Genomic DNA, 23,057 nt, shown 5'->3' with positions numbered 1-23,057 from the left:
AACATAAATCGTGTGGATAAAGAGTCAAACAAAAGTATATGATATCATGGAGTAAGAAATAAACACCTAAAATGGAAATGGGTTGGACATATTGTTGCAAGAAGACAGGACAACAGATGGACAAGTAATCTGGATTGGTGCCCCAGTGGTGCTAAACGTCTGCGAAGGCATCCCCAAACAAGATGGAGTAATTAGATCCATGGATTAGGTGGCTGGAATCAACTGGATGGCAAAAGCATCAGACAGAACAAAATGGAAAAACTTGGAGGAGACCTACATCTAGCAGTGAATCAAAGATGGTTGTTTATGATGATGATATGCAAGAAAATTTTTTTTCCTCCCTTCTGCATTGCAAATTTTCAAAAAGTTATTCAGACTACTATGATTGTCATCTAATTGCAAAGTTTAAGGGTTAAAATTAACATACTGCAAAGCATTGTTATGAATGTACATCAAAGAACTAAACTAACAATGAAGTATTTTTGATATCAAGAGATAAAACACAACTGCTATGATGTTTGGAAATGTTGTTTTTCCACCATTTTATTATTAAAAAGGAAAAGAAAAAAATTCAACCCAAAATATTAAGTCTCTTATCAAAACTTACAAGAATGATTTTTTTTTAGTTTCAATATCAAAATATTTCATCATTTTTCAATAAAGGTTGTAACATAAAACTTACTTTCAATAATTTATGCAAGTTTTTATCAATCTTTTGTTTTATGTGACATATAACAATTTTGTTAAGGATTTTATTCTTTATCAAAGTTGTAAAAGTTGAATTAGAAAAAATCTGCAAAAGTAAAAGTATCATATTTTAATGTGTATAAGGAACCCTTTTTTCCAAAAAATTGGGTCTCAAAAATAAGAGAGGTTTCTTATACATGTATAGTATTACAGATATATCTTTTCAACTTTTTTTTTCCAAATTTGAAGTCCAGAAAATTAGGGCATTCCATATACATGTTAAAATATGGTAATTACAAAAATTACTTTTACAAAAAACATTAAAAATTATTGCAATCTGTTTGGTTTTTTTCCCAATTGGTACAGGCAAAAGCTGAATATTTTCCGTAACAAGTTCCTGCCCAAGTTTCCTCCTATGTTCAGCGAATGGTTTCTCTCTGCTTTCCCTGATCCTACAGCCTGGTGAGTGAAGCCATTCTGTAAAAATTAGTAATTTTACCAGTGTGCTCACTGCTAATTGTCTATTACAGCATGTCTCAAAAATTAAAAAAAAAAAAGCTTATTACTAAGAAGATAAATCCTTTAAATGGGTTTTATTTATGCTGTAAAAAAAGTAGTGTTTGCAGTTGAAAATTTATGTCAGTTTTTATTACAGTTCCACAAACGTTCACCTAGTATGATTATCATTGATTGCAATTTTTTTTTCCATAGGTACTTGGCTAGATTGTCTTATGCTCGTACTACTGCAGTGATGAGCATGGTCGGGTACATAGTTGGTTTAGGAGACAGACATGGAGAGAATATTCTATTTGATTCCAGTTGTGGTGATTCTGTTCATGTTGATCTGAATTGTCTTTTCAACAAGGTAGGTTTGTTGAATAGTGGTTTTTCCCGAAAAATTGTGAAATTATTACACAAATTAGTAAGAATTCTATATAGAAGCACTGCTGTATCCATAGTTAGTTGGTTTCAGTCCTTTCTGGGGTTTTCATCTGTCCCCAGACTAAATTTGTTTTTGCTAAAATAGTAGCCATTGTAACCTTAATTGCTGGGTATAACAAGGCACAAAAAGCAGATGTCTAAACAATCAAATATTTTATTTTACACCATATAATTATTGCCGCTGTGGTGGTCGAGTGGTCATAGTGATGGACTAGCATCACGGGGACTCAGGTTTGAACCAGAATCCAGTGGAACCAGTGGTGGTCAGCTAAAGTTGGTTTTCTGTGGTTCCTAACTTCGAGGCACAAATGTGAGCCAATCTCCCCCGTTAAAAAGTCTTGCCGCAAAAAGCAACAGGCCTACAACGGTATACTATTCAATCATTACACTTCATGCATAGTTAGAAAATTTGATGGTAGATTGTAACACAATACATAAACATTATACAAAAACTAACTCCATGGAAGGTTCACTACACCCACGCACACATGTACCAATCGGTAGAAGTTCTGCAGAGGAATATAGATGAGGTGCATGTCTGATTTAGTAGTAGTGTATAATTATCATGGTCCGCTGAAGTTGGTTTTCTGTGGTCCCCAACTTTGAGGCACGAATGTGAACCAATCTCCCCATTAAAATGTTTCGCCACAGAGAGCAACATTCCTACAAATGGTACAAATATTCAATCATTACACTTCACTCACTTCATGTCTGAAATATAGATGATAGCACAGAAATATCAGACACAACACAAGACATGCCCTCAGACTGTTAGGTACCCATACTTACACTTCCGGCACAGCTCATTTGGTAGTAAATTGCTTATGGCGAGAGACATAGGTTGTGCTTGGTTTGGAAGAAAGAGGAAAGTTTATAATTACCATTTTAATGATTGTTTTATATATTCAAGAAACATTATTTAGATGATTGCTCCCTGAAAAATGACTAAAAATAATTGTTTTGTATTTTGTTTTTACTCCTCAGTAATTTATTTCCGCAACAATTATACTTTTATGGATCTTTTTTGCTTCTATTTGGTACAGGGAGAAACTATGGATTGCCCAGAATGTGTACCCTTCAGATTAACTCATAACATGGTTCATGCTATGGTTAGTGTGTGTGATTGATTTTTTTATCATTAAAGTAATATGACATGAATAAATCATGTTTTCACAGTAATCGCTTTAAAAAGTTTTCTTAGTTGAAATGTTGTTACTTTAAAAAAATATAATACGATAAAATCTTGATTATCAAAATTCACTGTTAACTTACATCAGTTTCTTTAGCAATAAATCTTCTCTCCAATGCTCAAGTCCTAAATTTTGCTGTCAATGAAAATGCCCATAGTAAATTGCCAGAGTTGTGCTCAGTTTGAAAGAAAGAAAGAAAGTCATTGAAAATAATTGCAGGAAAGTTTAGCAAGAACATTGTGACTTGTTGGAACTAATGTTGCCACTATATATTTTTATGACCACCATAATATATATTATTGTTTTTCTTTTTTTTCATTGATGTATGCTCTTATATAGGGTTGTTGTATTTTTTACGTCTGACAAAAAATTTTTATGGGAATTTTTTTTCATTTATTTATTTTTTCTATTCAGGGACCAACATCTTATGAAGGTGTCTTTAGAAGAGCTTGTGAAGCCACCATGAGAGTTATGAGAAGTCAGACTGATGCACTAATGAGGTAATTAATTATCTTTCTGTAATTCATTGTCCTTTGCTGTTGGTCTTGCATGCAATGGCTACAAAACTTATTTAATAATTTTTGCTTAAAGATATTCGGGAAAGGTAAGTGCTTGTAGACCATGACTGTTTTTGTTCATGAAGCAGCTATTTCAGCAGCTAACTGTGTAGTCAAATAATATGTTCAACATTAAAAGTCACACAGTCCATGTCCAAAAGTTCCGAACCTTTCCCTTTTTTTTTCACTCCTTGTCTTTTTAATCATAGTTTAGATTTAAATAGAAACAATGCATCTAAAATTATATAAAAATGGAAAAATTGCTTTAGCACACGTTAGGATTATCAAGATGGATTGAACTCTTATCTTATACCTTGACGAAAATTTTTTTTTATTAGCTTTCTATACAACAAATTTTTGTTTGACATTTTCAAAATCCTATTTTGTCTGTTTGAAAGGATCCAGTTACTTTGAAATGGTTTGCTGTTCTAAGATGCTTAATTCTGACTGATCTTTAGACAAGATTTTTATAATCAGGGCACATGCTGAAAGAGGGATGTAGAGAGATGGCGAATTCTCCATGACAAATTTAGCTACTTTTCATACTACCCATAATTCCTCAAGTATTATTAGCTATGGCAACCCTAATAGGAGACAGAATAATGATTTTGATTACATTAATGGTTTTTTATGATAGCACTTATAGAAATGAAACAAATTTTGGTTGTTGGTTTTATTATGTTCATTTAATCTGTGTGGTTAAAAATAATTTATTGGAGTGATAAGATCAAATCGAATCCGATATCAGTGATTGAACCTGGCATCATGTTTGTTGAAATCTGAAATAAAGATGGCCTTCACTATGAAAAAATTGGTTTTTTTTTTGTTTCCTGCTATTGTCTGGTCTATTTTTATGGGTTTATTTTGGTACTTATGCATGATCTACATAGCCAGTGTACAGGGTAAGGGGTTTGTACCAGAATGTGGCAAGATGGGGGATATGGGGCTGCCGGGGGATACTGTTGCTACAGGGAGGAGGGAGCTGACCCATTTCTTGGTTATTGGTTCATAATGAAAATAGATTCACTTGGAAGCGAAATGTAAAATTCAAATTGTGGTAAACTGCTGCATTTATTACATCACAATACTCACAGTACCCACTGTAAATGATGGCACAGTCGGCGCTCGATGTAATGACTTCTTCATCCCATCAAAAGCTGATGTTATTTTGGGAGGGTCATTATATCGAAAGTAAAACCTATATGATAGTCGTTCTATGAAAACATTTGAGACTTATCCTACCAATCTTTGTAATGGAATGGTCACTACTAACATGGGGCCATTATAACAAGTGCCAACTTTATTATTATGTACTAAATGCAGTAGCTTACCGTAAATCAAATTTTATGTGGCAGCAAGTGAATCTATTTTCATTATGAACCAATAACCTCGAAATGGGTTGGCTCCTTGCGGTTGCTTCCTTACAAGGGTGATCCCCCGTACCCCCAGCTTTCCATTTGTGGTTTGGGAACAATTTTCTATTCCAGTGTATCTTGTGAGTGATGGTGAAATATTAATTTATTTGATTTTGTAATCAAAAGCATTAAAAGATAAAAACTCGCCAATAAGAAGCATGAATGAGTAGAGGTTTCTGACGAATAGTTGAAAATATTCAGATTAAAAAATAGAACACCCACATATTAAATTTGCATGATAACAATTATTGACAACTGTCTGGAATGTTCACCAAGTTTTGCTACACATTCAAATTGCAAACTGGAGGTAGTGGGGAACTTTAACATACATTACTGTAATTCGCTTTTGAAAATATCTAAACTTCCAAAAAAAATTGTCACCCTTTTCATTATAATGAGTTTTTAAGAATAACATAGCAACATTGTTGAATAAAGCATGAGTTATATAGTGTTTTTGTTCATTTTTATACAGTGTTTTGAGACCATTTGTACATGACCCGCTGGTTGAGTGGAGCAGATCTTCAAGGGGTTCCAGAGGACAGCAACAACCACTCATAAGTGGAGAAATTCGTAATGAAATGGTATGTTCATGTACAGGTTTTTCCCTTATAAAGATTTTTTTTCACATGTATTCATTGCAAAGTACATTTATGCACCATAATACTTGACTAGTCTTTTATTGCACATTTCTTTTTGTTTTCTCTGCTCCAATTTTAATATTTTGAGTATGTGAGAGAAAATAAAAAGATTCACTATTGATTTAATTTTTTTTTCAGGGATTGACGCATGTGAAAGATATTGAACAACGCTTGAAAGGTACTATCAGGTCAAAGAACAAATCTCAGGGACTTCCACTGTCTATTGAAGGCCAAGTGAATTATCTGATAAAGGTAAAGCTATTCTTCTGTTTACCAGGGTCATATGATTGATTATGATCGCTTTCAGATTATTACAATATTATAAGTATCACTCTTCAAAACATGTCACAACAACAGGGTTTGTACAGTCCTTGAAAAAAAAATTAATTTTTGTCTTCAAAAAAGTCCTTGAAAGATTTTTTATTATTTTCAAGTACTTATGAGTGCTTGAAAATATTTTTATGTGAATTTTTTCCATGAATTTTTGTCTCCCCTCAACTAAATTCCCCCTAAACTTTGTTCCACTGGGGCAAAAATGCTGAGTTATGGGACAATGTTCAAAACAGAACATATAATCACACATACCTGAGGTATTTCTGTGCTTAAAAAGATATTGCCTGAAGTCTAGCAGCAAAATATTGTGCTTAAAATATTGCTTCAATATGGGAAAATCGCTAGTTCAGTGCACGCAAACTCCAATGAAAAATTGAGGTATTCGTTGCTGCTGTAGTCTAGGGTGTTCACACCCGGAAAGTGAAAGGACATGGGTTCGATTCACCGCAGGGGCAGTTGAATTTTCTCTCTTTCCAAAATATATCTTCGCACAGCCAGCTGTTAAAAATCTTTGTATGGATAGTGGAGAGTGACATCATTCTTGGATAAATCGCTAGTTGTCACCAAAAAATAATTGCAAAAGGTAAGCAGAGTTGCTAATTATTGAAGCACCATTGTATTAAATCAATAGATTTAAATGAATTTTAATTTAATTCTGGGAAAAAACATTAATATGACAAATATAGGAGATAAATATTCATATTTGTATCCATAATTATGATAATAAAATTTATAGAATTTGGAAAATAATTTTAACAATTTCAGTAAAGAATAAAAATTCAAATAGGCTTTGTTAAAAATGAGGGAAATAATGGGACATTTTTATGAAAAAGTTGGGATGGCCAAAATTACATGAAAATACACAAATGTTCCAGGAAATATGGGTCATATGGTCACCTATATGACTAGATGCTTTCTGATTCTTTTTATTGAAAGCAACTTTCAATACTGTTTGAAACATAAAATTATTTCTGCTTAAATGTGATTTATATACTAAGCTACACAATGGTTTTTTTTTTCCTTTAAAGCACGACCTTTAGGATTTGATATTGTCTACAAGCTGAAATAAGAACTACATAATTGTTTTAAAATTATATATCTTTAGTAAATTGGCATTTCAAACTCGAAATTGAAAATGAGCGGGAGTTTAATATAAATTAAGAAAATCCAATTCCATTTTTTTGAAGAAATCATGATTTTTATCAACCATGATATGAATGTCCTTGAATGTTTTAAGTTTGCCCGGAAAAGTACTTGAATAGGCCTTGAATTTTTTTACTTTCAAATATCATGAACAAGTTTGAGTACAAAGAGCTTTGTGATTCATTGGATTGTAGTAGTTACTTTGGGAATGGATATGCTATATGCTTTGCAGTGAAAAAAATATTTAAAAAAGTATAAAGCTATCTAGATCAGAGCTGAGTTGGAATAAATTCATGGGGACTCCCTGCATCATCATTAAAATACATGGATTATTTTTTGATCAATGAATTAAAACACTCCTCACATCCACAGAAGAACAACAACCTGGGTGCCTGGTTTAAGCCACCACTGTGGAAATCATTGAAAAAATTTATAGTATCATCATAGACGATCACAGATTAAAGGTGCTTGAGATAGCTGATATTATGGTCATCTCATTAGAAGCAGATTTGCAATATTCTCCATGAGAAATTGGAAATGAGGAAACTTTGTGTGAGATGGGTGCTGCGATTGCTGATGATTGATTCAAAAGATGTGCATAAGACATTTCAAAAGAATGTCTATATATTGGCACCTGACCTTGAATATTTTCAGCTTTAATTTTTGACAGTGAAACATGGATTCACCACTACCACTGTATACTAGTGAAAACAACCGTCACAGCAGTGGATGGAGCATGATGAAATGGTACCAAACAAGGCAAAGGCTTCTGGAAAAGTGATGGCCACATCACATTTTTTAGGGATTCTCACAGGGTTGTTTGGTTTAAACCTTGGTTTTAACTAAGTGGTTTTTTTTCAAAAAATCAAATAAAAGTGGCCTAAATATTATTTTTTCCTTGAAAAATATCAATGGTTCATTATTAGCCAAAATTTTTCATTTTTACCACAATTTATATTCTTGGGGTACATTTTGATGCTATATCTTTAAATGGAATAAGATGGTATAAGTGGTTTTTTTCAAAAAGTCTCATAAAAGTGGCCTGAATATATATATATTTTTCATATAAAGTATCTTAGTTGTTTAAAGTTATATACAGAAGCCAAAATTTCTCATTCTTACCATATTTTCTAACCTTTGGCTAAATTCTGATGCTCTATCTTTAGCAAATTCATGAATAAGGATTGCATCACACGTCTAAATGTAGTGGTGTATTATCTCACAGGGTTTCTTTTCCCTTCACAAAGAAGCAGCAACAGACACCATCATGCAAGGGGCAGGTGGTCCTATAATCCAATAAAGACACCAGCTGTCCCTAAAGAACAAAGACTAGTTCTATTGTACTAGTAGTTACATTACCTCACAGACATTTAAATTTTCTTTCCCATAAGAAGTAGCGCATCTCACACTGTATATCACCCAGCTTTAATATTCAAGTTTTTTTTATACTTTCATAGTTAAGCCCAGTTAATCAAGGTTCTACTGTATAGTAGTAACAGATTCATGAAAAATAATCAGCTATATACAGGGTGATTATAATTAAAGTTTTGATTCCAAAACTATACAATAAGTACTGGTCAGAATGACTTGAAAATTTGCATGGATACTCCTGAAGCAATGGAAATTTCTTTTGCAAAAGGGAAATAGTGCAAAATGGGCAAGTAGATGATGCTGTACTTGGCCAGCAGTATAATCTATTTTGTGCAACCACATCATTTCGCCACTTCCACAGCATCAGTGTGTGGATAGAACTTCTATCAAGATGCACATTGCAATACCAGCAAAGCAGCTGCTGAAGACCCAGCATTTGACAATAACAGGATGGCATGACACCTGGCTGGCCGTCAGTTCACTTGACATTAACCCTTGCAACTTCTGGCTGTGGGGGGTACCTCAAAATGTTATGAACGGTGGTTGGATTGCAAACTTTGTTGAATTGCAAGCTTCAGTGCATAATATTAACGTGGGGACGCGTTTGGTTTAATAAAGGTGAATTTTAAGCGCATCCACATCATGACCATGGCATACTCTGATCTGTTGTTGAACAAGAATTTTTGTGCTTTCACCTCATAGCCAGAACACGGTGGACAACATATTTAACATTTCTTGAGTAAGTTATAGTTATTTGTTCAATTACTTCACTTTTTTGTGATGTTTCCATGAATTATGAAATCATGTAATGCTATAATTAAGTTATCATTTTGCCATGACTGGCTATTGTTTCCATTCTGCGAGCAAATTTCCCATGTGTTGGATGATGTCATTAATTTTACATTTTTAAGTATTTTTTTTCTCCCCTTTACTTAATAAAATTCCATTTCTTCAGGAATATTCATGTCAATTTTCAAGTCATTCTGGCAATCGTTCTTTTCTAAAGTGTTTTGAAATCAGAACCTTAGTTATAATCACCCTGTATATCATAAATCATTGTTAATTAATCTGCATTATTTATGCTTCATTAAATAGATTATATTCACTTAATTTTTATTAGTTTTTGCAAAATAGCTTCCTAATTAAGCATACTGAAAGTAACTGGAGAAAATATCTTTATATTAATCCATTAATACATCTTTATATATGATTAATAATAACATTAAAAGAATTTTCAAACACAAAGTAATCCATTGAGTTAAGCAAAAAATAATTAAATTGCAAAAGTTAGTTTTTGTTAAAATGTAAGAAATATTTATTGATTAATTAATATGGGAATAGTGTTAATTACATTAATAAACATTTTATTTTAATTAATTGTTAGAAGTTTGAATGATTTTTCAGAAATTTTATTGTTTTTAATGTTAATACTATTTAAAACAAAAAACCGGTTTAAACCAAAAAACCCATTTTTTGGTTTTTTTACCAACCCTGGATTCTCAAGATGCTGTCTATATAAACTTATTTCAGAAGGATCAGACATTAATTAAAAACATTATGCCATACTTCTGGGAAATTTGAAATAACAGTTCTGATAAAACAGCCAAGGTTGATGCACAAAAAAGCCCTATCTCACAGATACATCATTGCAATGGCCAAATTGCAAAATTAGGCTTCACACCAATCTCTTATCCACCAAATTCTACAGATTTGGTCAAACATAGTTTTTACCTTAACTATCAAACGACCCTCATATTCAATTGAAAATGTTTGTTATGTTCAAGTAGTAAATTTTGGTTTTTCAGTGTGTTTAATATATATATTATTGTTTTTATATATGTTTTTTCTTAATTGAGGTTACAAAAGATGATTTACTACTTGTGTCTATAGATAAACATCACCTGGCTTTTTGATTTGCTGTTTTTCCGATATTCGTTGCATTAAATGTACTGTTAGTAATTCTTGTCTGAGCTATTACAATACTCAGTTTTTAGCCATTACAATTGGAATTATTTGAACTTATCTATTAATGTTGATGACTTCTTAATATTCTTGGGCAAAGTTGATCTACTCTTCCAAATGTTGATGATGCTGTTGACATGTTTTATTCTCATACCTGCTCTGCCTTCGACAATTATGTCCCCCATCAAATTTGCCTTTAAACATAGATATCCTCCTTTATTCTCCAAATATACTATTCATTGTATTAGACTGAAGAAAAAATCCTGTGATAGGTGTTTGAAATTTAATAGAACTTTTGACTTAATGCAGTATAAACTTTACAGAGCTAGAAATTGAATCACAAGTTATGAGAGAGTATAAACAGTATATTTTTCATGCATACATCTCTGAAAAATGACCCTAAAAATTTTGGTCTTTCTGCTCGGAGTGCTGTCTTAACAGGCATACGGTTAAGACGTGTCCAGTTTGGCTCTCTATACGATAGCTCCCCCATTCTCCCTGCGGCGCGTATGTGTTTAGCCGACGGTCAAGTTTTTCCCTGCCCGGAGAGTGCGAGAGCTGCTGTAAAAATCAACTGTTAGCAAAAACCCAAGTTTTGCTTTTGTTTTTGTAGAGTGTAATTCGCGGCGCATATTCTGGATAATTTTGATCACGATATTCTGACGTTCAGGTCTGATTTCAAGGAGCAGAAAGCAACATTTTTGTGAGTGTGTGTGTGTGTGTGTGTATTCGGGTGTGGACTGTTTCAACATGGGATACAGGCGATATTTTTGTGACAGTGATATGTGATCCTCGCCTCTTTCGTATCATATTGGATAATCGTAAATGGAAATCCACTTTTGAATAACGGGGTAAGTCATCTGCTTTATATTTTTCACGAAGCAACCCCTTAGGGAAATAGATATACTCCCCCGCCCTAAATTTCTGATCTCAATCACTAGTAGTCCAAAGACTCGTGAAAGGCGCTAATCCACCTTTAAAGATTTTTGTCTCTATGGATCGAGCTGTTCAGACTCCATAACATTTTTTAAATATTCTTCTTCGCCATTTTCTTTCCACTGTCCTAAGAGAGAAGAAAACACTACGAGCATATGTAAAGAAGGACAATGAAGGAAGACAAGCTGGTGACAACGACCCCCCCCTCTCTCACTCAATCTGTGAGGAAGGGAAAGGAAATCGTCCACACAAACTCGCCCCAGGCCATTCAAGGGGTATTTCTTCTTTTCCCTCGCGTAAATACGATTCCTGCATACACATCCTCTCCACCCCCATCGCTTTTTTTTTTTTTGGACTGCAAAATTTTTGTTGTGAATTGCTGCTACTATTCTTTTTTGCATCTCGTAAAAAGAAAGAGGGGATATATAGAAACAATGAAGAGATCCCTGCTTATATGGACACCCGATACCACTGAGGAAAAAATTATGCTGGAAATGTCGGACCGTCCTAATTCAACCCCCCAAATGGCAGCATCGAGGGGGCCAGCCTGCTGCAGGAGGGCTTTAATGCCGATCTCCACTCTGAGGAATGGATAACCAGCGACACAGAAGTGGAAACACAAAACAGTGCCGATTGTAGTTTTCTCGCAACCCCAAAAAACAAGGGACAAATATCGACTCCCTGGCCTAAACGTGTCAAGCGAAAGGCCATAATGTTAAAAAAAAAGAAAACAAACAAACTTGCGTCCCCTCCCCCTGATAAAGAGGACACTGAACAGTCAGCATGTGGGGGCGCACTCAGGCCGGTGCTCACACCCTCTAAACGCAAGTGTAAGGTGACAAAATTCCTAAAAAAAGAGCATCTTGAGGTAAAAGCGGCACAGCAACTGTGGACTCTACTAACCTCCCCAAGGAAAGAGGGTAAGAAAGAGCGCCCTTTGGTACCGAAAGGGAGGCAACACGAGGCATTCAACCTCCTGCGAGAAATTATAGATCAAGCCAGGATTAGCCACGCCCCCAACGCTGCAATCGATACATTCAGGACGGCAGACGGGCAAATATTTCCCGCGGATGACCCGAATGGGAGCAAATTACTACAGTTGTATTTGGCGAATGAAATTGACCCACTGGCCTACGATATGCCCCAAGATGAGTCGGATAATCACAACCTTCAGTGGACACAGCCACCAGCAAGTAGAGGGGGGCACCACAGATTCAACGATTTGGAAGGGTCGAAACCGGGAGAAGAGGAACCCGCGGGAAATAAAATACAAAAAACTCATACATCAGTAGGGACACAAACAGAGGAGGAATCCAGCCCGACAGCGTGCAACGAGAGTACTAAGACACAGGATCCAGTGACGGGATCGGGAGCGTCAAGCGTACAGGCAGAAGTTGCGGAGCAGAAAGTTCATTCGGAAGTACCCACCTCAATCAGTGAGGATCTCACGGCTGGAGAAACAGAAGTGGGAAAGAACGTACCCCAGAGTATCACACAAAAGAGCTGCCAGGAGAGACTATTGGCGATGGCAGGATACCCCTGGAAAAGGTGGCGAGCACAACATCCCCATATTGAAACGCATCCAGGTGTTCCGCGGAATCAAGACATTGGAGCAAATAAGAGCGTATTAACTTCAGGGCCCACAGCAACGCACCAAAAGATGCCACAACTAATGACCACTAATTCCCATGGACAGGAGAAGAGCCATGACAACCGCGGCCAACACAAACCTGTCCACAACTTGCAAGAAACTGAACAAGTCAAGTCAAATGATAAGATCCGGATCAACAGTGGCTTCTATGGAGAAAGACTACAAATAGCAATCCACAATCATCTCGCCCCTTCAACAAGTAGCAATGCCACATACAATCTCAACAAAAGAACGGTAAGCAGACCCCAAGCTAAAGATGGTAAAGGAAGAGAAGGAGCAGGGATCGGAAAAGTAGTGGCAGGGGGAATAGAAAACAATATGAAAAAAAGAACCACGACAGACAACACCAAACCCAAGAGAGTTGAGACAAGGATAAACAGAGGCAACGGAGAGGAAAGCAGCCTTGCCAATCCCAACAAGAACTTAAGAGAGGCGTGGAGGAATACTGGCTCACGCCAGCTGTACTCACAGGCTTTGCTGCGCAATACGGTGCACACAGTTTTGATCTACCCTCGCCTGGAAGGGGAAGATACGAATATTCCATACTTATTAGAAGATCACTTCAGCTCCTGTGAAAATGAGATCAAAATCAAAGCCATCAGAAAAATATCCCGAGGCTTTGCTGTTGACTGTTTCAGTGAGGGGGATAGTGAGACCATTCGACAAGCGATACTTAACGTTGAGCACCTGAGAGAAACCCTAGATACAAAGCTTCCAGGCAAAGCAAGACACCATATTATGGTGAGGGAGGTTAGACGTACGTCGACCTCAGAGAAGGTGGCAAAGTTACTAGCTAAAGCCTTCTCCACCCCCGAAGACGCGGTTATCTTCAAGACCTCCCTACGCTCTAAGAACCCAGACACCGGACACCTGGTATTTCAGGTACCAATAAGTAAAAAAAGTGTTGAAGCCTTGCGTAGGGGACATCTACTCTTGGGCTTCTTGGACTACAGGATATCGGAATCCAAGGTCACCAATCGCTGTTTTAAGTGCCAAGCATTCGGGCACAAAGCAGCAGACTGCAGATCAGGCGATCCATTCTGCGCTAAATGCGCAGACAGACACAATACCCGGGACTGCCAGATGAACAAACTGCACTGCATAAACTGTCTGTGGTCAAACCAGGCAAAGGGCACCCGATTCAGGTCAGATCATATGGCTTCAAGTCTGAACTGCCCCTGCTTCAAAGCATATAACGGGGCGCAGCGCAGTGCAGCACAGGTCGAGAGACACTCAAACCAATAATCAAACGTCATTAAAGACAGGAAAAGAGAAGAGCATCGGTGACTAACTTGGTATGTCTAAACTATCAACCAATAAACTGCTTCCTTCTCACGTGGGAGTAAATCCATCACCCGACAGCAAAGTCAGAATTTTACAGATTAACATGGACCATGCTCGGAAAGCCACAAACCAGCTGATGCAAACAGTGGCAGAACTCCGGGTGGACATAATCCTCGTTCAAGAGCCATGGGTTGCAAACGGGAAATTAAAGGGGATCCCGATGGCTTGGCAAAAATGGTCCTCTGCTAACCTAAAGGCTGCCATATTTATTCCAAATCCAAATATTAGAGGAGCAACGCTGGCGGTGCACGACCACACGGTTGCAATAAAAATCGGCCTGATGGGGAAAGAGCATATCCTCATCAGCAGCTACTGCTCTCCAATCCAAGACATCACGTCAGCATTGGAGGAAATTTCAACAATATATAGAAAAGCAGGCTCTACACCTACGCATACTGCAATGGACCTGAACGGTAAAAATAGTTATTGGAACTATAAACGGGAGGACGATAGGGGACAGGCCATCTTGGATATGGTCATAGAGCGAGATCTGTATATCCTCAACGGGGATAACATCAGACCAACATATCAGCTCGGGGACTCAGAAGGATGGCCAGACCTCTCACTAACGAATACGAGACAGGAAAGCCCAACTAACTGGCAGGTAGGGGAAGAGGTCACACAGAGCAGCCACAAGTATCTCCACTGGTGGCTCAATGACGCCCCTCTGGTGGAACACAGAGTAAAGTTTAGTTCCTCCCAGAGAAGACTGAAAATATTTGCTAACAAGTTCGGGAAGCAAGCCACAGACTGGCTAGATAAAATATCAAATTGCAACAACATCGAACAACTTGAGCATACCACCACCTCTCTCATGCAGACGTTGAAGTTAATTGGCGAAAGAACACTCCAATCCCAACACAGACTGGCTAATAGAGAAGTGAGGTGGTGGTCATCTAAGCTGGCAGAAGAGAGAAGAAAACTAAGGGCCCTGCACAAAAGATGGGAGAAATCAGCCGATGCGAACAAGGCAGAAGCCCTAACCAAATATAAGAAGCAGAAGGCCATTTACACCAAACAAATGACAGCAGCAAAAACGGACGCATGGCGCGCATTCTGTCATAGTGCAGTCAACCCATTTGGCGCTGTCTACAAGGCTACGGTGAGAAAGTCCACGCTCCCCCCACAAGTGCTACTCCTAGGTGATGGGAAGAAAACGATCCTCGAAGCAGTAGAGGCCCAACTACACACACTATACCCAATAGATGAGAGCGCAGATCTGGCTGAATATATATCTAACGAAGATGAAAATGTTTCTCACATCGCAACCAATGTCAATCCGGAACCTAGCATTACTAAAAACGAAATCGAGAGAGCACTAGCGAGAACAGGCAAGAAAAAGTCGCCAGGGCCTGACAAAATAACGATCCCCATGCTGACCATTATACACGAAAAATTTCCAGCTATCCTCGATGCCCTATACAACAAATGCCTCGGACTGAATTCAGTGCCTGCGGCTTTTAAAACGGGACAAGTGTTAATGTTCCTTAAGAATGGCAGATCCCCCGACAACTTGGACTCGTTCCGGCCCATCACATTGCTGCCACACATGGGCAAGATTCTGGAGCGAATTCTGGTGCAACGTCTCACTTATCACCTCGACAAAGTGAATTTTTTTCACCAGCACCAATATGGCTTTCGCATGGGCCACTCCACAGAAGAGGCACTCTGTGACCTGCTGGACGCCATCGATGGGGCAAAAAGAAGCAACCGCTATGTGGCACTTGTGTCCCTGGACATAAAAGGAGCATTTAATTCACTGAGATTCCCCATTCTCCGAAAGCTCCTAAAATCAATTCCGGCGCCACGTGAAATAACAGCAACTCTGGAGAATCTCCTGTTGGACAGAGTTATAGGCATGGAGACACAAGGACAGTTCGTCTCTCATCACCAGACCAGAGGCTGCCCGCAGGGCTCATGCTCGGGCCCCATGCTATGGAACCTGGTGGCAGATCAACTGCTCAAACGCAATTGGCCGGAAGGAGTGAGAATACAAGCGTATGCAGATGACGTCCTCCTCCTTTTATCGGCCCCGAAAATTAATGGCGTGACGGCTAGAGGGGCGACTGCGATGAAGATAGTCAGTGATTGGTTAACAGAGTACGACTTGGAAATTGCTGCAGACAAGTGCCGGTACATTTGGTTTAGTGAGAAATCCCGTCCCACTATCAAACTGAATGGGGAGCCAATTAGACATTCTGCTACCCTCAAGTGTCTAGGTCTAACCATAGATGGCAAACTAAATTTTTTAGCACACATGAAGGAGCAAAAGGCAAAGGCAATGAGGACCCTACAGCGAATGCGGAATGCAGCGGGACCGCAGTGGGGCCTCAAAACAAAATACCGAAGGATTCTCTATACCCAAGTTGCGGTTAAGATAATTACATATGGAGCAGCCGCATGGGGGTCCTCTATGACGGTTAGAACGCAGCGCATGCTGAATTCCGCACAAAGAGGATTTCTCCTGTACATGACTAGATGTTACCGCACGACGTCTACCATGGCAATGCAGGTGCTGGCAGGTACTCCTCCGTTGGCCTTGATCACGCAATTCCTTGCAAAATCCGCCAGACTCACCAGGCTGGGAAGAAACATCACGTCAGCAGGAATACACCTTGACTCAACCAATTATGAAAGAAATGCGATAGGATGGACCCAACACCCTGCCAGTGAGCCCATCGATGCCCAGATAACAACCGATAAGCAACTCGTGGACCCCAAATGCAAAGCAATCTACACAGACGGCTCCCAAACAGCGGACGGGACGGCAGCAGCCCTTATATGGCTGACTGATGGAATCACTACCAATCAATGGGCCGCGAGGCTGCAGGACGGTTGCAGTGTCTTCCAAGTGGAGCTGTGGGCCCTCAAAATGGCTACAGAGCAAGCCATAAAAACAGAGGACAGAATAAGGATCTTCACGGATAGCAGAGCTAGCCTGGAAGCAATAAGAGACCCGCTCACACGACACCACAATGCCAGACAGATCCGCAACTACCTGACCACCAACAGAAATGTCAGTCTGCACTGGGTGCGAGGTCATTCTGGTATCCATGGCAACGAGTTGGTGGATAAGCTCGCCAAGAAAACCACCAAATCTGCTCAGAGCGCAATGTTAATTAAGCTTCCCCCTTCCCATGCCAAAAGACTTCTGAAAAGTCACTTATTAAAAATGTGGCAGGAGGACTGGGACGAACCTGAACACCCAGGCAGACTGATTCACGATATCCTACCTCGAGTTGGATGGAGGGCTGTAGGATGGTCCCGAGAGAAAGCCATTTTCTTTACTGGTCATGGACCATTCCCCAGCTACCTCGAGAGATTCAAAATATCTAACAACAACAAATGTATGTGCGGAGAAGTCGGCACACCACTCCACTATGCCACCAGCTGCCCTTACACAAAAGTCTTCCACCTGATCAAACCAAGGCAGGAGCTGGTGAAGGAGTGGTTTAGGAGGATGAGTCGGCTCGAAAAAGAATCACGAACTCTTGAGAATCTCGTGCGCTATCTCGAAAAAGAGGGCATTGAAAAACTCCACAGGAGGAGAATAGACATAGGCAACCACACAACTAGACCAGATCAGCCTACGAGAAGATCCAGCAGACTGGCAGCACAGGCAGCAACACGGCGCCATTGAACAATAAGTTAGCGACCAAGTCACGGCCCAAGAGACCCCCGGGACAAACTGTGATCAGGGCTATGAATGGTTGTGCATCAAATAAAAATAAAAAAAATGAAAAATGTCAGTTTACATAGCGGCGTGAAATCTGTATGTATATAATGTATATATCATGTAAATATTTTTCTTTTGTCTTGCTTTGTAAATATTTTTTCATAAACAATAAAAAACCCGCATTAGCCCCCCCGAAAGGGATTCGGCAGTAAATTGTCCCTAGACGATTTGCCGGGGCTATTGTCGGCGAATTGAATTGGTCTTTCTGCTCCCTCCAAAATAGAAATGTTCCTTATGAACATGTTCCTTTGAATAATAATTTTTTGCAAACTAATTCAGATATTGCAACTGTATTTGAGAATTTTTTCAAGTCTAGTTGCATCATTGGTACGTCAACAAATGGTAATATATATTTCTCTAATACAGCTTTTCCTACTGCATCTAATGTTATTACACCATGATAATATTGCTATAGATGATATTGTATGTGGTATAAACAAACTAGAAGTCCCCCCCTTCTTTTCTCGGTATGATGTTCCTTCTTATATAATTAAAGCTTGTGCTATATATTTTTTTCATTACTAATTATTTTCAATGTTAATTAATACCAAATTTTTTCTTGCCGAGTGGAAGAGAGCAAAAGTTGTTCCTATGTTCAAAAAAAGGTGACAAATCTTGTATTGAGAACTATAAACCTGTTGTTATTTTATCTCTGTTTGAAAGTCTTCGAATCAATATTACAAAAAAAAATAATAAATTCAATCGGATGAAGTCCTGTATTTCCGCAATCAACATGATTTTGTCAATGGTTAGCCTACCGTCACTATCTCCTGAGTCTTAATACCTGTATTGACGCAATACATAACAAACGTCAACTTGATGTCATTACACTGATTTCGTAAAAGCTTTTGATCATATTAATCATGGAATTTTTATTAACAAAATTAGAAAAATCAGTATTAACTCTGATTTAGGGAATTGGCTTATTTCCTACTTATTCAGTAGAGTTTTATGTATTCTATAAAATTTAAGCGAAGATTTTGTTGGTAGTTCTGGTGTAGCCCGGGGATCTGTTCTTGGCCCATTATTTATAATTTTTATCAATGATCTTTCAGCACTTTTTAAAAGTTATCTTCTCTTTGTTGATGATTTGAAGTATTGATTGTATTTATGTATGTTATTGCCTTGAAAGTGAGTTGTCTTTACTTCATGAATGGTGTTTAATTAACCCATTAATGTGCAGGTTGGTAAGAAAATTTGCCATTCAAAATTTTAAGTTTTTTTTTCTTTGCCAATAAATGGTGGAAGAGGTTCCACTCATTATTTTTTGTTTTTAAAAAAATCAAAGTCATCGTTAATGGGTTACTAGGACTTAATCTCAGTATTGATGTTTTGTTCTTTCAATCACTTGCAAAAAGAATGTATAGCATTAATAACAGCAAATTGCTTAGAATAGTCTCTATGACCGATTTCGGTGTGTGATTTATATACCAATTTCAATTTTGCTGATCACATTAGAAATCTTTGTTCTGAATTGTATGAAAAACTTGGTTTATTTAAGATCCTGATTCCCAATGTAGGGCAATTTAATTTTTAGTGGGATGAATCAGGATTTTTGAAAATTTATATTTAATGAAAAAATAATTTCTCCGAATTAGAGAAGAATTCAAATTTATAAGGTAATAATTTAAGAATCAATTAAAATTAATATTTAATGAAAAAAAAAAGATCTTGGAATAAATAAGATTCTCCAATGAAGTAGGGTTCCTCCCTATTTGATTAGAAGCCCTTGGGTCCACCTGTTAAAACACCACTGTATGAATAGAGATACCACAGCATGACTTATCGTCCAGATTTGGATTCATGGAAATTTCTTTTTGCCTACAATGTCTCAAAAGTTGAAAACCCCTGCTTTTGACCAGGTTGATAGATTTTTGGCTTCTTCAACATGGAGATCCCTCCCTTTTCAAATAATAAAAAGTACAGTAAAACCTCCCTCAATCAACGCTTCCCTTTAGGAGACACCTCCCAATAATGGACTTTTTTTTAAAATTACACTGATGGGCCTCAGCGTATTTTGCTATCCATTAACGGACATTCCTCGTTATCGGACAAATTTTTCAGTTCTATAGGTGTCTATTATCGTGAAGTTTTACTGTATGTGTCATGGAAAGGGGGAAAGAAGGTAAGTAGGACCTACTTTGGAGGGGAGCACACAGGCTAATTTGAGATTTGAATATAGCACACAGAATCTCTCCAAAGATATTTTGAGTTTTTAACCTCCAAAAAGCATTTCAAATTCAGATAAATAGATTAAAACAGCAATTAAAGGATTTTTTTCAATACTTTAATTTCTTTATAATTTTTATCAAAAATTGGGGGGCATCAGGATTTTACAAGATTCTTAGGTGAGACACAGTGGAGAAAAAGTTGGGAACCACTGACTTCAGAGAATATTGAGACTTCAATGATATTAGTACTTTAATATCCATTTTAATACCATTATTAGATCTAAACTGGAATATGCTTCAATTATCTGGAACTTGTTTCACACTTGCCATATTATGAATCTTGAAGTTATTCAAATAATTTTCTAAAGTATTTATATTTCAAAAAAACATGGTCCTTATAACAATATTTTATCTGCCACTCATGTATGCAACAGTTTCAATGTTAGTTTACAAAAACACAGATTACTTGCTTATTTTTTTTTTCAAAAAACTGTTCAATAACCATAATTGATTGCATATCCAGTCTTAATGAAGTGTGTTTTAATATTAAGCGCCACAATACAAGATTAAATTGCTTATTTAAATACTCAAGCAAGTCAAGTCATTCAATACTAATATCGGTAAATACTGTGCTGTAAACAAATTTTCTGAATTTTATAATAAGCTTCATTGGCATCTGTATATTTTCATTCTTCTGTTACTGACTTTGAAAGATTTTTGTTGTGATTGCGCTGTATATGTAGTTTTTATATTTTGTGTAATTTTTATTCTTTTATTTGTATTTTGTGTATTTTATTATTTATTCGTATTCTGTGCTAATTTTTATTTTTACTGCAAACTGTAATTGGGTTGCAACCTGTTGCTTTGTGTTTTTAAATAAATAAATAACCCTATATTTTCTAATTTAGTCAGTCAGTAATTTGTTTAGCACTTAAGGTTTATTTATGATAAGTGAATTTTTTTTTAAATTCTAAACCAGTTGGGCTAATCAACTCTTTTTATGTTACTTTAAAATAAAATATATATATTATATATTTTTTGGAGTAAACTATCATATATGTATTAACTGGGGTGATTCTATTATTTTCCTTGCTGCATTTTACTGGTGAAACCGTTGATCCTAGAGGCGTACTTACGGTTAAAAAAGGTATCCAAATAATGTGTTGAACTCATATACGTCACTCATGTTGCAAGGGGTAATATAGTTAATACAATTTGAAAAAAATAACTTTTAATACGGACACCCAGTTCTCTAACTTGCAATTAAAGAGATGTTGCCCTTTCTCTTCTGAGACCAGCAAAACAATTTGTTTTGTTTCCAAGTACAATATTTGCTGAGCTATTTCAATTCAAAATCAGAGAAAAATTTAAAAAGAACAACATAAACTAACAGAAAATGTTTTCTGTCTATACTTTATGCTGTTCTTTCTCAACTTTTCTCCAATTTTTTGATTCAAATATTTCAGCAAATATTGCACTTAGAAACATGGAATTTTTTTTTTTTTTTGGCCTTTGGGAGAAAGGGCAACATTTCTCTAATTGGAAGTTAAAGGACGGGTATTTTTATAGAAAGTTAATTTTTGTATTTTATTAACAATGCAAACACCTTGCAACATGAATGATGTATCTGAGTTCTACATTTTATTTTGATACTTTTTCTCAGTTGAAAGTAGACCTCTAGGATCAACGGTTCTTCAGTAAAATGCAGCAAGAGGAATTATGGAATCTCCCTTTACATATGAGAGTACTTAAGCTAGCAGTTTTCAAAAGAATCTTACTGAGATGATAACTTGAAAAGTTACCCATTTTTTGAGAAAGTTTTTGCTTTTTCCTCTGAGCAGTGGCAGTGTAATAAAAGTTTTTAGTACCCTAAACTGATCTGCAAGTAAGTAGTGATTTATGCTTGTAGCAATTTATAATTCTGCATCATTTGTAGGAAATTTCCACTTTTTTTTATTTGTTGCGCCACCATACACTTTAACACTAGAACTGCGTAATGGGTAAATTTGACCCAAATAAAACTTCGTTTTCATTTATCTCGAAAACTTAAGCGCAGATGGTAAAAACATTTTGCAACATGATGTCATGTGAATATTAATTCATGAAAATTTTATTCTCTTCACATTTCGTATTCCAGAGCTATAAGCACTTATACCTGGAACCGTGGTTTGTGTCATCTTGACCCAACATACTATTCTATGGGGAAAATGGGGTGTAGAATTTTCTCGGAAGTGGTTACCCCTTTCTAAAATGTATTTTTAAAGAAGATAGTGAAGAATAAAGGTCTTTCAAGAGAGGTCAAGGCTATTTATTGTCCAAGGAGATTATCTTTTCTTTTTTTCAATGAAGGAACGGCAAGTAGAGCTAAATATTTCTTTTTCTTTGTAAACTTGATGAATACCTGGTATTCTGACAGAACTCAAGAAAGGTTTTGGGAAAGTAAAAACTCAACTCTAGAAAAAAAGTATAGCTGAAATTTAATTTCTGTTCGCAAACGATGTCACAGAAGAGGAATAGAATTCTGGCTTTCAGTTGAGGGGGACACCAAATACATTTTGAATTGATTTCCAAATCTAGGGAAGGATCAGTGTCCAATGAGTCTCTCTCTTTCAGAGCACGTAGTCATCCAACTGATCAAGACATTTGAGAACAAGGACAGAAATCTCACTACTGGCAACTTTTTTCACTACACTGACGCTAGCTGAAATATTAAAAGCCAAAAAAATGTGAGCTTAGTAGGGACAGTCAGATGAAATTGAAGAGAAGTACCTGACACAATAAAGATGGTGAAACTACAGTTGTATGAAACATCACTACTGGAATACAATGATGTCATAATGAAAATTAATCAAGGAAAAAATTTTTTTTTTTTATCAGTCAGCACTCTTCATCTGGCAGTCGATATTGACAGTAACAGCCCCAAAAAGTTTCCCCAGAAACTATTTCGTACTAAAATTCAACAAAATTAGCTGTAGATGTAC

General features: G+C 36.9%; 1 protein-coding gene across 2 annotated transcripts in view; it reads left to right on the top strand.

Moving 5' to 3' along the window:
- LOC149089001 (serine/threonine-protein kinase ATR-like) overlaps positions 1 to 23,057 on the top strand; it is a 159,354-nt gene that overhangs the window by 132,467 nt on the left and 3,830 nt on the right. For both annotated transcript variants that reach the window (XM_089251216.1, XM_089251211.1), the window contains exons 58-63: positions 1,054 to 1,149; positions 1,399 to 1,552; positions 2,673 to 2,738; positions 3,234 to 3,319; positions 5,264 to 5,372; positions 5,568 to 5,681. In XM_089251216.1, coding sequence (XP_089107342.1) covers positions 1,054 to 1,149; positions 1,399 to 1,552; positions 2,673 to 2,738; positions 3,234 to 3,319; positions 5,264 to 5,372; positions 5,568 to 5,681 — 625 coding nt within the window. The remainder of the gene's footprint in view (positions 1 to 1,053; positions 1,150 to 1,398; positions 1,553 to 2,672; positions 2,739 to 3,233; positions 3,320 to 5,263; positions 5,373 to 5,567; positions 5,682 to 23,057) is intronic.

The sequence above is a fragment of the Pholcus phalangioides genome, unplaced genomic scaffold (assembly GCF_987345545.1).
Source record: "Pholcus phalangioides strain wild (caught in Gottingen) unplaced genomic scaffold, Ppha-v1.0 ptg000003l_1, whole genome shotgun sequence".
In the NCBI taxonomy this organism is placed as follows: domain Eukaryota; kingdom Metazoa; phylum Arthropoda; class Arachnida; order Araneae; family Pholcidae; genus Pholcus; species Pholcus phalangioides.
Note: the sequence above shows the minus strand (reverse complement) of the source record. Positions and strands in the feature narration are given on the sequence as shown.